General features: G+C 35.3%; 3 protein-coding genes across 3 annotated transcripts; all 3 read left to right on the plus strand.

Moving 5' to 3' along the window:
• The first annotated feature begins 1257 nt into the window (after positions 1-1257).
• On the plus strand, positions 1258-10859 carry LOC141637503 (serrate RNA effector molecule-like). Its single transcript, XM_074446976.1, has 12 exons — positions 1258-1807; positions 5184-5302; positions 6760-6817; positions 7093-7167; positions 7256-7330; positions 7415-7462; positions 7583-7651; positions 7766-8551; positions 8632-8680; positions 8934-9208; positions 9863-10024; positions 10478-10859. Exons 1-12 carry the CDS (start codon positions 1404-1406, stop codon positions 10536-10538), a joined length of 2181 nt encoding a protein of 726 aa, XP_074303077.1. The 5' UTR covers positions 1258-1403; the 3' UTR covers positions 10539-10859.
• Positions 10860-14527: 3668 nt separating this feature from the next.
• LOC141637478 (non-specific lipid transfer protein GPI-anchored 2-like) lies at positions 14528-17392 on the plus strand. The gene is made up of 3 exons (XM_074446947.1): positions 14528-14924; positions 16754-16837; positions 17070-17392. Exons 1-3 carry the CDS (start codon positions 14534-14536, stop codon positions 17201-17203), a joined length of 609 nt encoding a protein of 202 aa, XP_074303048.1. The 5' UTR covers positions 14528-14533; the 3' UTR covers positions 17204-17392.
• Positions 17393-19682: 2290 nt separating this feature from the next.
• LOC141637581 (putative membrane protein At1g75140) lies at positions 19683-21964 on the plus strand. Its single transcript, XM_074447084.1, has 2 exons — positions 19683-19761; positions 19935-21964. The coding sequence occupies exon 2, from the start codon at positions 19949-19951 to the stop codon at positions 21854-21856; it is 1908 nt and encodes a 635-aa protein (XP_074303185.1). The 5' UTR covers positions 19683-19761; positions 19935-19948; the 3' UTR covers positions 21857-21964.
• Positions 21965-23001: the final 1037 nt, after the last annotated feature.

The following is a 23001-nucleotide window of genomic DNA, read 5'->3' on the forward strand; positions in this document are numbered from 1 at the left end:
GGCTTAATCAATTAAATTATCATCTCTTAATTTTAGTTACCTTTTAAGCTACAATTTTAGGTTTCAGTTAACTTTTCAATTAGTATGACAAAGTAAATTTAAGATATAGTATAGTTATATTTTACCCCTTTTGAAATTCACATTTTAAAAATTACTCCCTTTTGAATTTTTTTTGCTAAAATTACTCCCTTAAGTTGCATTTTTTCCTAAAATTGCTTCAAAACTTTAATTTAAGTGACTTATTTTCTCTGTTTTTGAACTCTCCCTCCATTTGTCTACATAGTTATACCTTTCAAAGTATAAATTGGCTAAGGCACAAACGGAATAAGTTCAAAAATGGGAGTTTTGAAGTAATTTTAGAAAAACATGCAACTTGGGAGTAATTTTAGCAAAAATTTCAAAATGGAGTAATTTTAAAAATGTGAATTTCAAAAGGGAGTAAAATCTAATTAACTCGATATAGTATATGAATAATGTTTATGTTATATTTAATATGTCATATAATTAGTTACATTGTGTATTTTGAGTATCACCTACTTATATCAGAATAATCTTATTAAAATAAATTTAATTTACTTTTATTAGGATACCTTTATTAAAATGTTAAGAAATCTACTTTTATTAGGATAATTTTATTAAATTTGTTTCTAAATCTACTCTTGTTAGGAATTCTAAAAAAGTTGGACTCTCTAATATCGCTCGAAAAGTTTCTGCTTTATATATATGTATTGATTGACTAGAGTGTTTTTGTTAGACCTGGCAAATCTGACCCGACACGAATAACCCGACCCCGACCCGCATACGACTTGAGGGCCCGAAACCCGATTTGACCCGAGCTTATTCAAGCTGACCCGAATGTTTATTATCGGAAACTTATTATTATCCCCGAATAAATTGAAAGCAACCCACTTGAAAATTATCTAAACCCGGAATGACCCTACGCAACCCCACCCGAATTCTTGCAATCCCAAACAACCCGAACCCAAATTATTCCGACCCTAACCCGACCTGATTAGTCCGTTTACCAAGTCTAGTTTTACCAATCCGACCTAAAATAATCCATACCGAAAGTGACCGATCGGATATGAGTATGACAAGTCACTCAAAATAAACTCGAGACCGAAATGATCCAACCCGACCCAATTCAAAATATCCGACCTGGCCCAACCCATATCAGACGCCATTGGCCAATTTACAACCTGTACTATATAAAAAACCGGGCTATACGGCTATACGGCTATACCCCTCTAAAAACCCGTACGCGTTAAAGCAGTAAATAAATTTCGAACCGGATCACTTAATTTCCCTTTTCCCTCATCCAACCCAAACCCCATCCCCTTCCCTTCTTCACTCTCATCCCAGAATTTCTAGGGTTTCCAATTTTTTCCCCCAAAAAAACCGCCATGGCCGAAGTTCTCAACCTCCCTGTCGAAACCTCCGATCGACGCCGCAGCAGCGACCGGAAAGACACCTCTTCCAAACCTTCCGACGACGTTACCGCCGACTCTCCGCCGCCTCCACCTCCGCCGCGCCGTCGTGACCGTGATTCGCGCGAACGAAGAGATGATCGTGATTTCGATCGACCGCCTCGGTATATGGATAGGAATAATCGTGATTATAAGCGAAGACATAGTCCTAGTCCTCCTCCTTATCATCGTGATCGACGGCCGTATAATGATAACGGACATAATTCTCCGCCTCCGCATCCTCGTCGTGGTTCTCCGCCGTATCCGCCGTTTAAGCGTAGAAGAGATGATTTTGATGGACGCCGTGGGAATCGTGGTGGTTATGGTGGTGGTAATCGAAGGTTGTTTGATTTGTTTCAGTTTTCGGTTTCGTTACGCTGTGTGATGTTAATGCAGTTACATTAGATATTTTCAATGTTTTTTATTTATTTATTGATAGCAATATGTGATAAATTGATGAATTTTATACTAATGATTTTGATGCTAGATGTAGTTAGCATTCCACTAGGCGGCTATGGTAGCTGTGTTTGATTTATTAGGTTTACGGTTTCGTAATCTTATTTGATGATGATGTAGTTTATTGGACTGTTATGTGGAATGTTTAGTGTTGAGTGCAATTGTAAATAAGTAGTGTTTATGTTATTTGAATTGAATGATAGATGTTAGTGTGATAGTTTTGATGAATTTGATGCTAGGTAACTAGGCTTGGTTCTCTTGGTGGTTTAGGTGTTGGTATTCGAAGGCCGTGGTTTAATTTTGTTTGATTTGTTTCGGTTTTCGTTACGGTGTTTGATGTTGATCCAGTTACAAATGTTCAGCCAAGTAAGTTAGTAAGGAAGATCCCCTCAATGTATATGTTATGTGAATGATGATGTGATAATCTGATGAATATTTTGATACCAGTCGATATAGTTAGCTGTCCAGTTGATGGCTGTAGTAGCAGTATTTTTAATTTGTCTGATTTGGTATGGTTTATGGTTTCGTAATGTAATTTGATCTTGATTTAGTTTATCGAACTGGTTTGTGGAATATTGTGGTGGATGCAATTGCAAATGCCTTGTGTTTATGTTATTTGAGTGATAGAGGATAATTTATAGTTTTGATGAATTTGGTGGTAGGCATGGTCCTTGTGGTGGTTATGGTGGTGGTAATTGAAAGTTTGGGGTTTGATTTTCGGTTTCTGGTTTCCGGCTTCGTTAGGTTGTTTGATGATGTTGATTGGTCTAGTGGTGTGGTTCGTGGAATGTATAGTGGTGAATGCAGTTACATATTATCAGTGTCTTAAGTTATTTTAGTGATAGATGATAGTGTGATAGTTTTGATGAATTTAATGGTAGGCGTGGTTCTCGTGGTGGTTATGGTGGTGGTAAGTGGTAACTGAAGATCGTGGTTTAATTTGTTTCGTTTTCTGGTTTCCGGTTTCGTTAGGTCGTCTGATGTTGATTTGGTCTAGTGGTGTGGTTCGTGGAATATATAGTGGTGAATGCAGTAGCAAATGAATAATATTTAAGTTATTTGAGTGATAGATGATAATGTGATAGTTTTGATGGATTTGATGGTAGGCATGCTCCTTGTGGCGGTTATGGTGGTGGTAATCAAAGGTTGTGGTTTAATTTTGTTTGATTTCTGTTGGTTTTCAGTTTCGTAGTGCTAGTTGATGCTGAATTAGTTTATTGGACTGGTTTGTGGTAATGTGGAATGTTTAGTGGTGTATGCAATTGCAAAGTTGCTGGGTGTTTATGTTATTTGAGTGAGAGAGGATAATGTAATGATTTTGATGAATCAGATTGCTGGCGTTGTCCTTGTAGTGGTTACGGACTTGTCAGTTGATCATCGAAGGTTGTGGTTTAGTTTGTTTGATTTGGTTTCGTAAGGTTATTTAATGTTTGATCTATCTTATTGGACTGGTTTGCTGAATGTTTATGGTGAATGCGGTAAGTGCTCAGTTTTTATTGCTATTTGAGTGAAAGAGGATAAAGTAATGATTTTGATGGTAGGCATGGTCCTTGTGGCGGATTTGGTTTAACTTTGTTTGATTTGTTTTGGTTTTCGGTTCCGTAATGTTATTTGATGTTGGTTTGCTTTAGTGGAGTGGTTTATGGAGTGTTTAATAGTGAATGTAGTTGCAAATGCTTAGTTTTTTTTTATTTGCTAGGGGTAGAGGGGGACTAAAAAAGACATAGCTGAGAGTGGTAGAGCACGATATGAGATTTCTCGGGGTTGATGAGGGAATGGTGACGGAGAGGGCTCAATGGAGGGAAATGATACATGTGGATTTTTAGTATTTAATGTTATTTGAAATATTTAGTGTTTTTATTTAATTTTTAAAAATTTATCTGTTCTGTTCGGATTTATTACACCTTTTTACCAACAACTTTCTTATATATTAATACTTGGTTCACTTTTAAGGTAGTCCGTACCCTCAAGTTTTACTTCGGTTTTCAAAATCGTTTTAATCTTTATTCTCGATTTAAATTGTAGGTTTTTATAAAAAAAATCCGGACTTCGATTTTAAAACTTATAAGTTTACCTTGGCTTTTGTATTATGTTTCTCTCCTTTTGTTTTTCATTTTTCCTTTTCTATATTTTCGCATTTTGAGGTGTGGGTTCTACCATGGACGGTTCTAAAGGATGATTCACGTCAGCCGATCCCAAATCATTTTGGGATTAAGGCTCTGATGTTGTTGTTGTTGTTGTTGTTGTTGTTGTATAGAGGATTTTGTGATGCTTTGATGAACATGACGGGTTCGTGTCCTCGTGGTGGTTATGATGGTTGTAGTCGAAAGTTGTGGTTTAATGTTTCAGTTTTTGATTTGTGCGATTTGATGCTAATGCAATTACAAATATTCTATATTTTATTTGAATTATAGACGATAATGTGCTAATTTGATGAAATTTATACGAATGATATTGATTCTAGATGTAGTTGGCAGTCCACTTGATGACTGTGGTAGCTGTGTTTAATTTGTCTGTTTTGTTTCGGTATTTGATTTCATAATTATGTTTCATGCTGATTTTATTTATTGGATTTTTTTACAAAATGATTGTCGTTTTAAATGTTCGGTCGTTAACTTATTTTAATAATAGGCGGTGATAACTTTGGTGAATTTGCTTAGAAAACTTAAACAGAAACGAACCCCACAACTAAACACAGCCTTTGATCTACAGGATGACAGCCATCAAGTGGACTACTGTAGTGCTAATTACATCTACCATGGATATCATTCCTGGCAAATTCATCAGATTATAGTGTTATATATATATATATATATATATATATATATATATATATATATATATATATATATATATATATATATTGTGATGATATTCAGCGTACAAATATTCAGTCTTTATTGTTGTAAATGATAGATGATAGATGATACGTGTTAATTTGTGATGAATTCGCTTGGTTTGATGTGTCTTCTTTTACTTTGCACTTTCTTCTGGAGTAATTGGTGCTTTCGTATTCCAACTGTTGGCCAATTTTTCTACGTGTTTCGTTGCAAGGTTTGGTATCACAGCTATTGATTTGATTCTAGGAAAGCGTATTGTTTATGCCTTATTTTTCATGTCACAGCATGTGTTGCCGTTTATAATTGCATTGGCTACTGCCTTTTCTTGTTTTTTGCTATCTTGGAGCTGGTATGGAATGTTATTTCTATTCGTATTGAAGTTTGTGTTATGTTTATTTACGAGAGTGTTATTACATCATAGGTTTGGATATGATCACCCTGGTGGCTATGACCGTGAAATGGGCGGTGGTAGGCCAGGCTATGGAGATGAGAGGCCTCATGGTAGATTTCGACACGGTGGCTATCCTGATGGTCCATCTGGTAATTTTTTGTTCATTGTAGTTTGAATTTTGTTTTGCACTAGGGCATTGTGTTTGCCTAAATCGACATGTTTCATTTGCTTTGTTGATTTCTGTGTTCTTTTGTTTAGGTGAGTTTTAGAAATCAGGATGATTAGTGCTGAATACATGATTACAAAGGTGGCAAATAATTGAAATCTTGTACATATCTCATGAATATACCGAGTAATAATGTTGATGCATTTAGATATTTCTAGGATCATAAATCATAATAGTGTGTTGATGTCGTTTATAATGTAGTTCTTATTATGGGTCATCCAAAAAAAGGTCTTCGTCTTAACACAGTGGTCACGGCTGCATTGACGGTATATCCAATTCTTCCTTACCCAGCCACAAGTGGGTAACATTGCTGATTTATTTCATATAATATTAGTTGCAGTCTTCTCAAAGCATCTACAGGTGTAATTTGGTGGTTGCGTTGCTTTTGCAGTACTTTTAATGTCGTTTTTAAGGGTGTAAAGAGACTACAACAGGTTGACAACATTTTTTTCATGCATGGAATCTGGTTTCAGATGCATTTTGAAGAACTGTAAATATTGAGTCCTGTCAACGTTAACTTGACATTAAATTTTTTCTCCCTCCCTCTTTTCCACTGCACACATAGTGTAACTGTGAAAGCATAGAAAACTACTTTATGAATAGGGAGGTACGTAGATGCGTCTCTCCTGGTTTGTGGAGATTGTTCTTTTGAGATCCCTCTGTTTGAGTTCTGGGAGTTAGAAGACTTGTGAAAGGTGGTCCGCTGGGCCCGGTTTGGCGCTGGTAAATATATTTCAGCCTCCTTAGTCCACAGTGATGTACATATCATGCGTATCAAGTTATAGGCATGGACATTCTTACCTTTCAAGAACAAAGTGTGAGCCCTAGGATTTAGAGTTTAGATTAGTGAATGTTGCTATGAACAAGGCTGGTATACATTGCAGCTCTATATCATGATTGATTAAAGACTGGAGTCGGTGGACTTAAAACTGCTTTGGAATGGATTATTTATGGTTTTTAGCATGTACCTATGCACGTCGCGTATGCTTATTGAGGATTACAGAAAATGCGATAATTTCATGGTTTGGACAGTTCTTGAAGAATAGTGTTTTAAATGGTTAGATTGAGGGTTTCTTCTCAAACCATTTTTAGCACTATTTTCCAAGATGAGTCCACATTGTATTTGTGTTCGTTGGCGGTGTACACTCAAAGGTACCTTCATTTCAGGTTCTCAAACATGACAAGGGTACATAATTACTAGGCTTATGAACGGATTATAAATCAATTTACTTGCCTCTCCAAAGCACTTGGTTAGGCTTAAGTGTCTTTTGTAAAATATTGTGTTATTTCTAATACTCTTTCACCTTGTTTCTTTAGCTTATGTGCTACGTAGCGATGTTAAATTTTTTCTTTCCATTTGTGGTTTTATGTGCTATGCAGATTGGGATGCTGGACGTGGTGGTTTTGGTGACCCTTCAAATGCAGGGAATATGCAGAGGTTAGCAGTGTACTGTAAAATTGCTTTTATTTATGCAGCTGATGTTAACTTCTATGTTACTCATGTGCGTATATGTTAAAATTGGCCTTAGCCTCTTTATGAGATTGGACCAGTTGTTCTTGAATGCAATAGTTTCAACTTCACCCATCACTTGGTTGTTTTTCACGTTGCTGCTTTGTTTCATATATTCTGGTACTTGTTGCATTTTCACAGCACGATTGTACCCCTTTGCATGTCTTATTCAACACTGATTGTATATTTGCTAACTATTTTAGGGAGGGTCTCATGTCTTACAAGCAATTTATTCAAGAACTTGAAGATGATGTATTACCATCTGAAGCGGAGCGCAGGTATAAAGTTTATCTTTCTTGTTTTCTCTTAGGCTCATATAAATTTAGATGCTCACAAAATTAATTTTTTGAGAAACTTGGTATTCAGATATCAGGAGTACAAATCCGAGTACATTTCAACTCAGAAACGTACCTACTTTGAAGCTCACAAAGATGAAGAATGGTACTAAATTTTTTGTTCTTTTGTAGTCAATTGTGTTTCGTGTTGTTTATGTTGTGTTTATTAAATGTTTAGCTTCTGATTCAGGTTGAGGAACAAGTATCACCCAACTAATTTGTTGACGGTCATAGAAAGGTATGCAAATTTGTTTTGGGAGTGTGGTAATTCCTTACCTTGCTGTTTTTTTTTCAAGGAAGAACTATACTCTATCATGATATAGATTGTGTACGTCATTTACAAATTCTATCTATGTAGGAGGAATGAACTCGCTCGCAAAGTCGCAAAGGATTTTTTGCTTGATTTGCATAGTGGTAGCCTGGACCTGTAAGATCTCTAGTCATCTTTAAGTTAATTGTTGCTGTGGTAATTTCACAAATACTCTAAATTAATATTAGGAACTAAGTTTTTTATTTTTTATTTTTGTCGATGTCTTTGCAGAGGTCCTGGTGCCAATGCCAATAAATCGGGCCAGACAAGTGAACCAAACTCAGATGATGAAACAGATGGTAAAAGGAGGCGGCATGGGCGATTTCCGGCAAAGAATGCTGATCTGTCAGCTGCCCCTAAGGCTCCAACTATAAGCTCTGAACCAAAACGGATCCAAATTGATATTGAACTAGCTCAAGCCCTTGTAACCAAACTGGACACTGAAAAGGGAATCGAAGATAATATTTTATCTAAAGATGATACTGACAAAATGAACAGGGAGAGATCGCATAGTGGATCCATTGGTCCCGTGATAATAATACGTGGATTGACTTCTGTCAAGGGCCTTGAAGGCACTGAGCTTCTAGATACCCTTCTGACTTATCTGTGGCGTGTTCACGGTGTGGATTATTATGGTATGATTGAAACGACTGAACCTAAGGGTCTCCGTCATGTGAGAGGTGAGGGGAAGAATTCCGATGTTTCAAGTCAGGCAGTAGAGTGGGAGAAGAAGCTTGATTCACGTTGGCAAGACAGGATGCACAGCCTGGATCCGTTGGAGTCTATGACAGCGAAAGAGAAGATAGACGCAGCAGCTGCTGAAGCTCTGGATCCCTTTGTTAGAAAAATTAGGGATGAAAAATATGGTTGGAAGTATGGTTGTGGGGCCAAGGGTTGCACAAAGCTCTTCCATGCTTCTGAATTTGTTCAGAAGCATCTTAAACTTAAACACCCTGAACTTGTGATGGAGCTCACTTCCAAAGTGCGTGAAGATATATATTTCCAGAATTACATGAAGTATGTACTGCTTCTGTTGGTTTCTGCTTATCATCTTTTGCAAGATCGAATTCTTGGTCTGATATTTATTTCTCTTGCAGTGACCCAGATGCTCCCGGTGGGCAACCTGTTATGCAGCAATTTGTGCCGGTATGCTTCTTCAGTTTGATGATGTGGTTTTGGTATATGACATGTGACCTTATCTTCTAATTCTATTTAGTGTGTATCCTGACATATGCTAAGCTAGTTTAAGCTCGGTCTAAGCCTGAATTTTTGGCGTGCTGTACTGCTTCAAAAGTCTAGTAAACTAGTAGCTTTCAATTTCTATGAAAAATTTCAAGGGTTTTTACGCACAGCTGTTTATTGCTGCTGATTGTAAGCACCTTGCTCTTGCTTTTCACAGAAGGACAAGCAGCAGCAAAGGCGAAGACCTGGTGTCGATAATCGTATGAAGGATGATAGAGGAAACCGTAGAGATCGAGACCGCAATAATGGCGAGCGATTTGAAAGGCCAGAAAATCATCAGCCTGATTTCCCGGCATCAGATAATGATGGTCAGGACAAGGGCAATTCCGACGAACCAATCTTCGATAACTTTCCTGGACAGGGTGTGCCTGTTGCCACATTTACCACTGATATGGGACCGCCTCCTTTATTGATGCCCGTTCCTGGTGCCGGGTAAGCTCTTACTCAGTTTTTGACTGCTTCTCTTGTGTTTCTGCCTGGCCTGTTTTGCTGTACGAGTGTGGCCTTTTGGAAAATCTTCGCGTTGTGCACGGCTAAGTGAAATTTCTGTCAACTGGAGTCATTAGGTGCTTTTTATTGCAGTTACCAACTCAAGCATTTATTAAAAACTTGAATAATTTTTTTGCCTTTCATTGTGATTTTTTTTGTTTTGTTCTTTCCATATTTCCAATGGAACCAAAGACTCATTACTCTTTGGTTATGGATTATAATGGAATAAATCAAAATGGCTCACTAAAGTGGCTGCTCTTCTTTCTTTTGTGAAGTAGCGGTCCTTCAATGCAGTTCTCGACGCAATTTTCATCTTGGGTCATTCGGAAACAGCCTCTTTGTGTTGCTAACGCAAGGGTAAGGCTGCGTACATCCGACCCCCCCTTACCCCGCAATTTGCGGGAGCAATTGAGGCACCGGGGTAATGTTGTTGTTGTATTGTGATTTTTTGTTAATGGAATTCACTCTAGTGCAGTATGGGAATTACTGTAAATGAATTTTAAGTCCCTTATGTAAGCTAAGGGCTTGTAGCAAGCTCTTTTGTTATCTTGCTGAATTTAAATGTCTGAGCCTGTGGTCATTATAATTGTGATGCAGCCCACTGGGACCTTTTGTTCCAGCACCCCCTGATGTTGCAATGCGGATGATGCGTGAGCAAGGTGGCGCTACTCCGTTTGAACAGCCGGGAAGAAATGGGCGTGCTGGTCCCCCTATCATTTTACCACCTTCTTTCCGTCAGGATCCTAGACGCCTGCGAAGGTATTTCTGACCTTTCTGCATTATATATCTCTTCTCCATGTCCTCACCATGCTCATATTATATTACAATAATTAATTTTATGTGTAGCTGCAATGCAGTCTGAAAACAAAGGTCACTAATCATTCAGATCGCTTCTAAAAAAAATCACTGGACTTATATTTGGTGTATTAGGAAACACGTCATCCTTAGGTTCTGTTACTCTTTTGGCGTTATTTTCCTAGTGCGTAGGTGGGAAGTATGGTCTGAGAATGCGGATGCAGTTTCTCTCCTTATTTTCTTTTGTTTGATGATGTGCCAGTGTTATTAGTCGTTAGATTGAGAAAAAAAGTCAACCAAAGTTAAAAAAGTCAACCAAAGTTAAAAAGAAAAGCGAGTCTTCGGCTCCATTGAATCCCGCTTTTGAAACATGGTAATTGAAAGTCCTAAGGATTTTTTTTCGGATTGTGTATGCAGCTACCAAGATTTGGATGCTCCTGAGGACGAAGTCACTGTTATCGATTACAGGAGTTTGTAAACACGATTCTCCTCTGCGGTTCTTCCAGAGGAGCCCTGTGCTGGCTACTGACTATGTTGTAGTGTTCCCCAGCACTCTGTGACTCTTTAGTGTATTTACAGGCTTTGAGAATCAAGCCATTTTTCGACTCTATTGCACACAGTCGTCTGTCTTGAGATCTGACTTGTGATGTCAAGATTGTTTTTTTTTTAAAATTCTTATATTTCGCCGGGAAATTTCCCGTGTATGTGAATGTGATATTAGAGGTTGATAAATTGGACTTTTGCCATTCATTTGGTATCTTTAGTGTTAATTCGGCCTGTATGGTTACGTTTTGACTTCTCTCTTTTGCGTTGATTCATTCGATTTCCAAGGAAGTTGATGCATTTCCCTAATTAATTCGGTAGGTGTTGCATGTAGGGATGGCAATGGGTAGGGTCTGGGTAGGGTCCGCCTAGACCCGGACCCGACCCGATATTTTCCCTTTGGACCCGTACCCGACCCAGACTCGTAAGGGTCTAAAATTTGAGGACCCATACCCGGACCGCATGGGGTAAGGGTAGAGGTCCAGGTCTCTTAGTGGTCCGAGTTTCAAAGTACCACTTTAAGAACAAGATTAATAGCTATAGGGTCTATAATATTAAAAAAAAAAATCATACTAATTTAACATTATAAGTTTATTAATTTGCCGTTAATGGTGGTTGTCGGTCGTCGGCTATTAGAGAGGTGGTTGTCAGTCGCGTATCAGTGCTGTTGTGGTGGTTTTCTTGTGTCAGTGATGGAGTGGTGATATTGTCAGAAGAGTTTGGTTGAGTTTTATCATTTTATGGGATGAGGGAAGAGAAAGAGACTTTAGTTTTGTTTCTACAGTCTGCCAGTATGAATTCAGAAAAGAAGTAATTTTGAATTTTTTTTCTTTAATAAAGGGTCTAAGGGTCGGGTATGGGTCTCATAACTTAGACCCGGACCCGAAATATTTTCTTAAGACCCATACCCGACCCATACCCATTGGGTCTGAAAAAATGAGACCCATACCCGACCCATTAGGGTCCGACCCTCAGAGTCTGGGTCGGGTCCCCGACCCACTGCCATCCCTAGTTCCATGACGTAACTAAATATCATTTTGTTTACCGTTGTCAACTAGCTTAGTCGGCAATGTCATGAGCGATAGTACTTATGACCTGGGTTTAAACAGCGTCTCTCTTTACCCCAGATAAAAAAATCACTTTATCTTAAAAGTAACTTTGTTGGTAGTGAATTGAATACTGAAATGTGGAGTGAAGCGACAAACATTACAATGAAGAAGAAAAAACTCGAGTCATCACTTTGTTATTTTTTGAGGTATCACCTATTCCAGCACGAACAACCTTTATAAACTAGATTCTCACATTGTGTTTTAACACTAATGCAATAGTACTAATACCGCGTTCAGATTCGATTGATATGATTAAACAGTTGCCTTATGCCCTGTTCTTTTGGACTTAATTTCGATTTAATAAGTTGATTCGATTCGATTGATTGATTGATTGATTGATTGATTCATTTCCATTGATTCGATTGATTCGATTGATTGAGTTTATATTAGTTTATTTCAACATTACTATTATTATTCTTATTGATATCATTATTATTATATTTATTATTTTATTAATATATTCATTATTATTAATATTATTGATAATTTATTTAATATTATTATATTAATAAGTTATAATATTATATTTATTATTTTATTAATATACTCATTATTATTAATATTATTAATCACATATTTATTATTATTATTATATTTAATATTATTATATTAATAAGTTATTATATTAGACCTATTATTATTATTATATTATTATTTATTTTTTAGTTATTATTATTAATATATTATATTATTAATAATGTTAATATTTATATTACTAATATATTATTATTATTACTATATTTATTATTATATTACTATTTTATTTTTTATATATCTTATTAAATTATTATTATTATTAGATTATATTAATATATTATTATTATTAATGAATAATATTATAATAATATTTATTATTATTGGTATTATTGGTATTATTTTTATTATAATATTTAGTATTATTATTATTATTAATATAATCTTTTTATTATTATTATTTCGATTGATTTAGTTGATTCGATTTGATTCGATTGAGATCGATTGATTGATTCCATTCAATTGATTCGATTGATTCACTCCATTGATTGATTGATTCGATTGATTGATTGATTTGACATAATTTTCAAATCCAAAAGAACAGGCGCTTAAAACATTCTGAAAAACAACTGCTCGATATACTAAGGCGATTATGGAGACTTTTTCCGTCTTATATACGTAAAGAGCAAATGTATAATTTCCTAAAGAGTAGGTCGTCTTTCAGATGGGCCATTTTGGTCTGAAACAATAAAATGAGATTTTGTGATCATTTGATACCAAAATGTGACAATTTCTGGAAAACAAGTTACCATAGGCTGTAACACTGACTTGGTTACATTTGACCATAAAATGATTATAAATTCCCGTCTTATTGTTTCAGACGGCTGAAACAAGAATTTGTGTTTCCTAAATTGAAGGTTTGTTGCTCAATAAAAGTTGTGGTCCAGCATTGCATGTGGGAATTGCATTTAGGAGGCCAGTTTAGTTGTTGGATGGCCATGCATTCATTCATACTAACCTTTATTGCAATGTAGGGATTTTCATTATTTTTTTAGTATAATATTCCCTTTTCATATTTAGGTACAACAATTGATCACCAACTAGCAAAACTAGCAAAATAAAAAGCATACTTTCTCAACATGTCATTGTTTTCATATGTGATCACATGTGACTTGCCTCTACTCTTAATGAGAGAATTTGTTTTTTTTTGTCCACATTACCAATTTTTTATTTTTTATTTTGCAAAAAACTAAGTTATACATTTATTTAATAATGCACTTTCTGATTAACATAATTTCATATTATTTAAAAAATGAGATAAGAGATAACGTTCTACATGTTCATATCTGCACCGTCTAGAAAACCAGTTCAAGAGGTTCAGTTTAACTCAATATACTTTTATTTTCAAAATTATGAAATTTACTTTAGTTCACTCAACTTCATAAATTCAATACTCGTAAATAAGCAATAGTTTGATAAAACTAAAGAGCCTAGACCATGACACATTGACATATTTGACACCAAACATAACTAACTAAACTCAAACAAAATAAAATTAATTCGTTTAATGAAATGATATAAAAGATTAAAGAAAGAAAACACAATTAATTAGATTTTGCAAAATAAACCATAATGTAATCAAATAAAATCACAAATTATAGTGTAAGACGGTCTCACACCTACTTTGTAAAAACACTGTTCATTTACTACTAATATAAATGGGTTATTTTTTTTACACAATGGAACCGTTTCACAATGTAAGACCGTCTTACGCAATAAATACTGAATAAAATAGCTTAATCCATGACAATAAACATAACTAATTAATCTTAATATCTTAATACCCAAAAAAAAATTAATTAGTTTAATTAAATAAAAAAAGGGTTATGATAAATACAAGCAACTAAAAGAGGAAATAAATAGTTAATATATGCATCAATTGCATTGATTTATGTGTAATTTACTCACTATTGTGGCATCCAACTAAATATAGAAGGATATTAAATGTTTAAATACAACTCAGTGGATTATATTTATCATTTTCCATAAAAAAATATTAAAGAAAATGAAAAGAGAAGTATGAAATAATCACGGCATATTTCATGGAAGAGGCAAAGAGAAAACAAACAAGGCGAGCTCATTGATAACTCGAACCATAAACTAGTTAGCCGTTAGATTTGCATTTATTAAATCTTAGCTGTGCCCTCTTATCATGAATATCGCTATAATATACAACATTTCCAACCAACATTTACAGATCACATAATTATATCCCATTTTCCTCGAAATCTAACAAAAATACTAAAAATCTAAAAAAACAATTGAAACACAAAGCAAAAAATCAAGTATGGCAAATATCCGCGAAACTTTAACATGGGCAATTGTAATAATTGCCCTAATATCGATCAGTAGTGTAAAGGTGAAAGGTCAAGCACCAATGCAGTCACCGGTAATGTCCCCGGCTGCAGCACCAGGGCCGGGGACAGGAGTACCAGACTGCATGACATTGGTATATAACATGACAGATTGTTTGTCGTACGTCGAAAAAGGGAGTACGACAAAGAAGCCTGAGAAACCTTGTTGCCCTGAATTAGCAGGAATGTTGGATACAAATCCTTTGTGTTTGTGTCAATTGTTTGGAAATACTTCAGCTTTACCTGTGGAATTGGATATTAATAAAGCTTTAAAATTGCCTCAAGTTTGTGGACTTTCTACTCCTCCTATTAGCATGTGTTCATGTAAGTATTGCTAATTTTGTTTTATAATATCCGTCTTACACCTAAAAACGGGTCAGATAGAGAAAAAGGATTACGCATATGAGGTAGTACCTCAGATGCGTAGTTTTTGAGCATATACACATTTTTTCTGAGCATATTACCATTTATAAATATAGTTTTTGAGCAATATTATATTTTTTTAGTGTAATGTTTTAGTAAATGTGCTCAAAAACTTTATACTAAAGCAGAACTCAAAAACTTTAAAATAAATTAAAACTCAAAAAATAAACAATAAGAGGTACTACCTCAGATGTATAGTCTATGAACTGGGTCAGATATGCTCACACTTGCCTAATATGACAAATATTTTGTTAGTCTCTGGGTGTTCTTGTTTTGTCTCATCTACTATACTTGATTTGTTTTGAGTTTAAGACGGATATGATCGTCTTTAACAAAAATTTGGGTTGTTAAATCAATTATTTTTATTGTCTGTAGTTAGTTAGTTGTGACTTTAATTAGCTTTAGATTTTAGTTGACAATAACTACATTATAATTTAATTGACAATTTGACAATATGATCATGTTCGGTTGGATATAGTAATGCTCGTACACTTTAATTATTTATTTACCTTTGATTCAATGAATAAAAAAGGTAAATTAATAATTGAGATCTGAGACAGAAAGAGTACAATATATAGTTTAAGATAAAAATTTAGAGTTTGAAAGAAAAAAGTTAGTGAAAATGTTAAGGTAACATATTTAGATGACTCTGAGAGATGACATGACGATTTTATTTAGATCGATGACTCGTAAAATTACCATTAATCTAATTAGTTGCGGAACTAGGGGTTAGCAAGGAGGTCACATCCTTGATCAAGGAATATAAAAAGTTTGGTTAACAATTTTGATTTTTGTAATTTACTTTTTATACTCACCAATATTTTTGTCCACCAACTAAAAATTAAAAATTAATCCCCTTTACTTTATGGATCTATTTGATTAAGATTATAGGACTATAGTAAAAAATGTTCAATATAATAATTTGATTACATTATTTTACTCTTTTTTTACATGAATTTGTTTTTTTTTTTGGTACATTGTTTACATGAATTATGAATGTATAATGATAGATGGGTGAAGAGTAACTTCATTTATTTGGTTAGTAGAATGAAGTTAGAAGAAAATGAAAATGGTTTATTCCGATACTAATTCTCTTCTCTTCGATTTTCTTCCCTCTCGCTTGCTAACCAAGCGAAGCAAAGAAAATTACTCGAAAAATTATTTTATAATTAAGTGTACGTATAATACTCTGTCATAACCTAAAGAAACTCCAAATACAAATTATAGAATATAAGACGATACTCGAAAATCTAACAATTCTGAAATTTTAACGTCACTGGAAATGTAAATAAGTTAGATTGTCTTGAATTAAATGTCTGAAATTACAGACGACGTACGTTTGTAGTGTGTGTACACTTTTAATGCACCGTTGTAGGCTGCAATTGACAGTTGTGTAGGATACCATACTAAAAATTGTTTTTGTAAACTAGTGAGATCAATAAAATTAACAAAAAATTTTTTGAACAGCTTTATTTCCTTTTTTCATTAGAAAAGAATATTCGGAAGAAGTATAATTTTAGTCGCAAGAGAATAATGAGAAACATATTAATCACATTTAGTATCGACTTATTAATTATTATCATATACATTTTAAAAAATTATCGTATTTGTGGAGTTTGAATATGCACGTGAGTAAATGAATGATGATTATGAAATACAGTATCAGTCGATAACGACATATATTTAATTTTTTTACTTGTTACATTATTGATTAAATATATTTGGCACAGTGGTAGGGATACCAATTGGAGCACCTATGGCGGCTATGGGATCACCGGTAGGGGCACCATCATCAACTGAAGGACCTTCATCAGGTAACCCTAATAGTGTATTACCATGAGTCGAGGTCACGGTCGTGAGTATGGTGCCATGAGTCGGATCTCATTTTAATTTGATACGTCAAAACACAATTAAAAGTTAGGACTGAAACACGAGATGAGACACAATTTATGTCTTCTATGTCGAATCAACATAAATACGTATAAAGTATGACCTTATGGTCGACTTATCGACTAATAACTCGATCAATTTGTGACTTGATTTCAGGTGGAATGTCCCCAATGGCGTCAATGGCCGGGGAACCATCACCGGGGAAGAATGGAGCCTCAAATGGATATCATTTCAGTCTCGTCTATGTAGTTGCGGGTTTAGCATTGGCACTCTCATCGTCGAGCCTTTGAAGGCACATCGTCATACATGAATTTTAATTTCTAGTGTCTATTGTTGAGTTACGTCGCTTATTTGTTAATTTGATCAAATTACATTTGTATTATTGTATTCGAGTTAAATATTTTATTGTACTTAATACACTTGACTTTCGAACTTAGTTCGTATGATTTAATGATTTATGTAGCAAGATTTAGTTGTCAGTGAGTTACTCCTCATTTACTTTCATTTTTCGATCAAGTTCAATCCTATACGATCACGTAACTAGGTGTGTGTGTATTTTTTTTAGGCCGGGGCAGAAATGAGTCGATTTATAACAAGGTATTTGTCCTATTTATATTAAATAAGACAAAATTAAAGTGTCTAGGAAATATCGAGGTATTTATTTGTTCTATTTATACAAGCTTAAGACGATATATACTTTCGTCTTAAATGAGAAATTGTATTAATTCCTTAAAAAACACAATAGACCCAAAACCGGACCTGAATTTTGCCAGGTCAGAGGTGGATTCTCCTACGATATTGTTGTTGTAGGAGAGCTAGCATATGCAGAGCTAGAGGCAGAAACATTTGGTGATCGTAGCAAATCTAGCAATTTAAAAAAAAAATGAAAACGTCATCTTGAGTCAAAGGGAGTATAATTGAGTAAGAAAGATATGTATACAGTTGGTAATCGGGTCAGTTGGGTCGGGTTATATTGGGTTCGGGTTAAATTGGGTCAGTCATCCCATTTGGGTTGGATCGGGTTCGGGTCATTATCGGGTTCGGGTCATTTCGGGTCAAATGATGTATCGGGTCGGCTTGGGTTTTGGTCGGGTCATTATTGGGTCGGGTCATTTTTGGTCAAATGAAGTGTCGGGTCGGGTCATTATCGGATCCGGTTATTTTATCACATTACTTCAATTTTTGACCATTAAATTTAGTTTCAAGCATTATTTGGTTTAATTACTTCATTATTAAGTCAAACATAACAATTTAATTACAAAATCACTTTCATTTTGATCAATATTAAGCTTAATAATTGTCGGTTCATCAATTTAATCGGGTAAGTATCGGGTCGGGTCATTATTGGGTCGGGTCATTTTTAGTCAAATGAAGTGTCGGGTCGGGTCATTATCGGATCCGGTTACTTTATCACATTACTTCAATTTTTGACCATTAAATTTAGTTTTTTAGCATTATTTCGTTTAATTACTTCATTATTAAGTCAAACATAACAGTTTAATTACAAAATCACTTTCATTTTGATCAATATTAAGCTTAATAATTATCGGTTCATCAATTTAATCGGGCCAGTATCGGGTCGGGTGTAGGTCTGGGTCTGGGTCGGGTCTCTAATCATCGGGTCAAGTCGGGTTACGGGTCGTCATCGGTCAAGTCGAGTCAATTTCGGGTCACTGGTCATCGGGTCATGTCGGGTTACGGGTCATCATCGGGTCGGGTCGGTTTCGATTTCGGGTTGCAATATTATCGGGTCGAGCCAGACCGAGTTTTCTTAGGTTTGGGTCGGGTCAGATTTGCCAACTTTATATGTATAGTAGGTTTAAATTAATCCTCAAAATTTGCTTAAAAGCCAATTGACCAAGAAACTAGGCTCCGTTTGGCAAGACATTTCATTTACCTGTTTTGACTGAACTAGCTTTTTCGATAAAAGTTTCAGGTAACTTATTTTTAGGATGTGTTTAGCAAGTACTCCCTCCTATTTCCATTTATCTTCCCTTTTCTTTAGCACAAAAATTAAGAAAGGGGAAGAAAGAAGGTATAAAGTAGAATAAAATATTGTAAGTTGTGAAATTTATAGGTGAGAGAAAATAATAAAGAATGAATGATGAATAAAGAATAGATAAAATAATGAGAGTTGTTGATTTTTTAGGAGAGAGAAATTAATAAAAAATGAATGAAACTTACCAAAAAAGGAAAGAGGGAAGATAATCAAACTTGTGTGAAAAAGGAAAGAGGGAAGATAATAGGAAATTGGAGGGAGTAGCTTTTTTGCCTTAATAAGCTACCTGAAATGAAATGCTACCTAAAGTAGCATTTCACATTTCAGGTACCTAATTCTTGGTAATATTACGTTTTTGCCCTTTCAATTTATAATATATTAAATAATTATTATATCCTTTTACGTCATTTTACCAAAATAAGCTATCTTTTCAGTTAGTTTGCCAAACAATGTTTTATATAATCAGTCACCTTATCAGCTCCTAATTTTCAGTTACCTTTTCAGGTTTCAGTTAGCTTTTCAGTTTCCAGGTATCTTTTCAGGTTTCAGGTATCTTTTCAGTTCGTTTTACCAACCAGAGCCTTAGTCTCATTATTGACGGATATATCCCTAAAGATGTAGACAGGTTAATATGTCACCACTTTCATAATAAGATAATCTCTACCATCCCACTTATTTCCTGTCTTATTACAAAACTAGTGATATTTAATCCGTCTACAACATTAGACGGATAATATGTTGACTAATGTGAGATTTTGTGTTGACCAAAAGAGGTGTCATTTACACAAATCAATCTCGGTGTGACTTGATATCCTCCCAAATCATCATAGGCTCCTCTCTCCTCTTACGGTATCATCTCCTTCCTCCTTCAACCTTTGATTTTTTCACTGTTTCAATTTTTTAACTGTATTTTCTTATTACCCTACTGTAGTTTTTGTTTGTTCTTATGTTCTATTGTTAGTAATACTATGTATTTTCGATCTGTTGCATTTTTATTGAGATTTTTCACTCTTCAATCGCAGTATGCTAATTAAAAATGGGCAGCTCTCTTAGAAAAGGCAAGTTCTTTATAATAATTTCTGTCTTTTTTGCTATTTTTTTTGATGGGTTTTTTGTAAACTCTGAGAATCAGCATCAGCATCAGCAGCAGCTGCTTGGTGATCTGAATAATATTGATAGCAGTAATAATAATGCTGTAAATCATCACCAAGCTCAAATTGATAAGCTAGAACAATTAGTCAGGAATTTGAGTGTGCTGATTGATAAATTAGACTCCAAATTTGATGAATCATCAAAAAAATCCCATTGTTCAGCTGTGAAAGAAAAGGGGGAAAGATCTGAAAATGATGAGGGTTTTAAAGGGGATAATAAGGGGAAAGAGAATCGGTTGTCGAAGAAGAAAGCGGGTTTTGTGACAAAGTACAGTCCATTTTGGTCTGAAAAGTTTCAGTTTATTTCAGCTGTTAGTTTGGATTCAATTGCTACTAGTGTTAATGTGTTGCCCTTTAGAGATTATGAGGGAATTAATAAGTATGTTGCGGTTGGGGATGATCGAGGTAGGGTTTATGTCTTCCTTAGGAATGGAGATGTTTTGGTTGAGTTTTACACCCTTTGTGAATCACCCATTACAGCTATGCTCTCGTATATGTCGACTTTTATGAATGAGAGTGTTTTAGTTACTGGACATAGGAATGGGGTTATTTTGGTTCATAGGGTTTGGGAAACTTCGATGGCCGAGGAATTAAGTTCCCTCCATATGGAAAAGCTAGCGCCGTTGGATTCTAGGGAAATTGTGCCTACTGGGTCTCCCGTCTCTATTTTGGAAGTTCATCAGGTTGGAAGATCCAAATACATTTTGTCAGTTGACGAGGATGGTAAAATTAAGGTTCTTCGGGAGAATGGTACGTTATATGGGTTGGCTGTACCGACTAGTCGTCCGCTGGTTTTCTTAAAGCAGCGGCTTTTGTTTTTGATGGAAAGGGGTGCAGGATCTTTGGACTTGAGGACGATGAAGATTAGAGAGACTGGTTGTGAAGGATTGAATGATTCTGTTGTGAAAAACTATGTTTTTGATTCAACCGAGCGATCCAAGGCATACGGGTTCACATCGGCTGGAGATTTGATTCATGTATTACTACTCGGTGATGTGATGAACTTTAAATGCAGGGTTAGGTCTAGGAATAAAGTCGACATGGACGAACCTCTTTCTTTTCAGGCAATTAAGGGTTATTTACTAATCATCGGCCAAGAGAAGATTTATGTATACAATGTTTCGACTCAGCATTATATCAGATCGGGCGCTCCTCGCTTTACGTTTTCTGCTGGTATAGAGGATATAAAATCATCGTTTCTACCGAGTCAGATGGAGGATGAAAACAACAAGAGGGAGGATGCAAATCATGCAATACCATTAATTGCTAGTGATCGCGAAAAGTTAGTCGTTCTTGGGCTTGGTGGAGGTTACATAGGCATGTACCGTTCAAAATTACCCATTCTCAAAGGAGAATCCAACACGATGTGGGTGACTAGCCCCGTCTTGTTTTTCATTCTATTCCTCTTTGGCGCGTGGCAGTTCTTTGCTAAGAAGAAGGAAGCGCTTACGTCTTGGGGTCCTGATGATCCTTTCAACTCCACCTCGTCGACAAGTGGAGATAGATCATTTACCGATTCATCATCCAGAAATGGAGACATGATGGAGCTGAGGAACAATGGTCTGAGAGGCCCACCAAGAAGGTATACGTCTCCATCTCGATATCCCGTAGCTGGAGGAGGCAGCTTCTTCAATAAGCCAAATTCTGTGGATACCACCAGCTCAAGACCATCTTCAGTGGACCCCAATTATAGAGTGACCTCCGACCTGAAATTCAGGGCGTCTAATCTTGAATCCAGTGGTTTACGGAGAGAGATGTTTGTAAACAGTCAAGTCGCAGACGATGGCAATTGACTTGTAGATTAATCTTCCACTGTTGAATCCGACTGTAACTTGTCGCGAATGGATTTTGTTTAGTTTGTTATGTTCTTATAGTAACTGGTTGGCCTTTCTCAACTATAATTGCTGCTCTTCTATAGAATGCTAGAAGATCTTGAACGCGTGATGTCGGTTCTCTGCATGTTCCTTCTCTAAAACTTCGGATATTTAGTGATCGCTGTCTGAGTTCTACTCGAGTCAAGCTAGATAAACTCCGAAGTTAATAGTGAAATTGTTTTTCAGCTTCATCAAATATAATTTGATAAAAAGTTTTAAATACTTTTATACATGCCGATACAAACTTGTGCGAGTTTTAAGTTAGTGTTCTTGAAAATCCGTTACCTAAGAAATGACATATACGGAATTACGGCGTACAATTTTAAAGTATTTTGATAGATGATGAATAAACGGAAAATAAGAATTCTAAATTTTATCTTAAAATTAAATAATGTTTTTCTATAATGTAGGATCGAGAAAAGTGGATACTTTATAATAGTGTTATATCATAACGATAAATATATTTCTTTCTAGTAATTGAACAACAAAGTTGTACTAGCACATTGGCAAATCTTCAGACTAAGAGATTCCAGGTTCGACTCCTGGCTACGACAATTTTTTTTACCATTTTTAATTTGAGAGAAGCAGCAGCTTGTGTTCAATTCCAGGAGCTTGTACTGTTCGTCACTTGCTTATTCATCTTTATACGGTTCATCCAACTGAGTTGTGTTGGAGTCCCTCCGTTCCGGTCAATTATTTACGTTTTTATTTTATTCTATTTAATTTTATTTTATGGGAGGGTAATATAGTTAAAAGTAAACAATTGCTATGGATGGATGGAGTTATTGTTGGGTAAATCGAAGTACAAGAGATCTCGTAGTATCAAGGTTGCATATTTCGATATGAATGTAACATATACGATACTCGATAGTCGATAAGAAAATGCCGTGATATGTAACCATATGTAACTATTCTTTAAGGTTTGTTTTGTAGTAATATCTAATCATTCATTTTGTTCACGGATTGCTTGCCTATGATAAGATTCATTGAATTTTACCGATTTTAACGAAATATTTTGTTGTGACCTTAATTGAGATCTATTGCTTAGTACAGTTTGAGATGCA

This window comes from Silene latifolia, unplaced genomic scaffold (assembly GCF_048544455.1).
Source record: "Silene latifolia isolate original U9 population unplaced genomic scaffold, ASM4854445v1 scaffold_119, whole genome shotgun sequence".
NCBI lineage: Eukaryota > Viridiplantae > Streptophyta > Magnoliopsida > Caryophyllales > Caryophyllaceae > Silene > Silene latifolia.

Coding starts and splice junctions, on each gene's coding strand:
- LOC141637503 (XM_074446976.1), top strand. CDS start 1,404: ATGGCCGAAGTTCTCAACCTCCCTGTCGAAACCTCCGATCGACGCCGC. Junction 7,168..7,255: donor CCATCTGAAGCGGAGCGCAG/GTATAAAGTTTA, acceptor CTTGGTATTCAG/ATATCAGGAGTACAAATCCG. Junction 7,652..7,765: donor CATAGTGGTAGCCTGGACCT/GTAAGATCTCTA, acceptor ATGTCTTTGCAG/AGGTCCTGGTGCCAATGCCA.
- LOC141637478 (XM_074446947.1), top strand. CDS start 14,534: ATGGCAAATATCCGCGAAACTTTAACATGGGCAATTGTAATAATTGCC. Junction 14,925..16,753: donor TCCTATTAGCATGTGTTCAT/GTAAGTATTGCT, acceptor TATTTGGCACAG/TGGTAGGGATACCAATTGGA. Junction 16,838..17,069: donor AACTGAAGGACCTTCATCAG/GTAACCCTAATA, acceptor ACTTGATTTCAG/GTGGAATGTCCCCAATGGCG.
- LOC141637581 (XM_074447084.1), top strand. CDS start 19,949: ATGGGCAGCTCTCTTAGAAAAGGCAAGTTCTTTATAATAATTTCTGTC.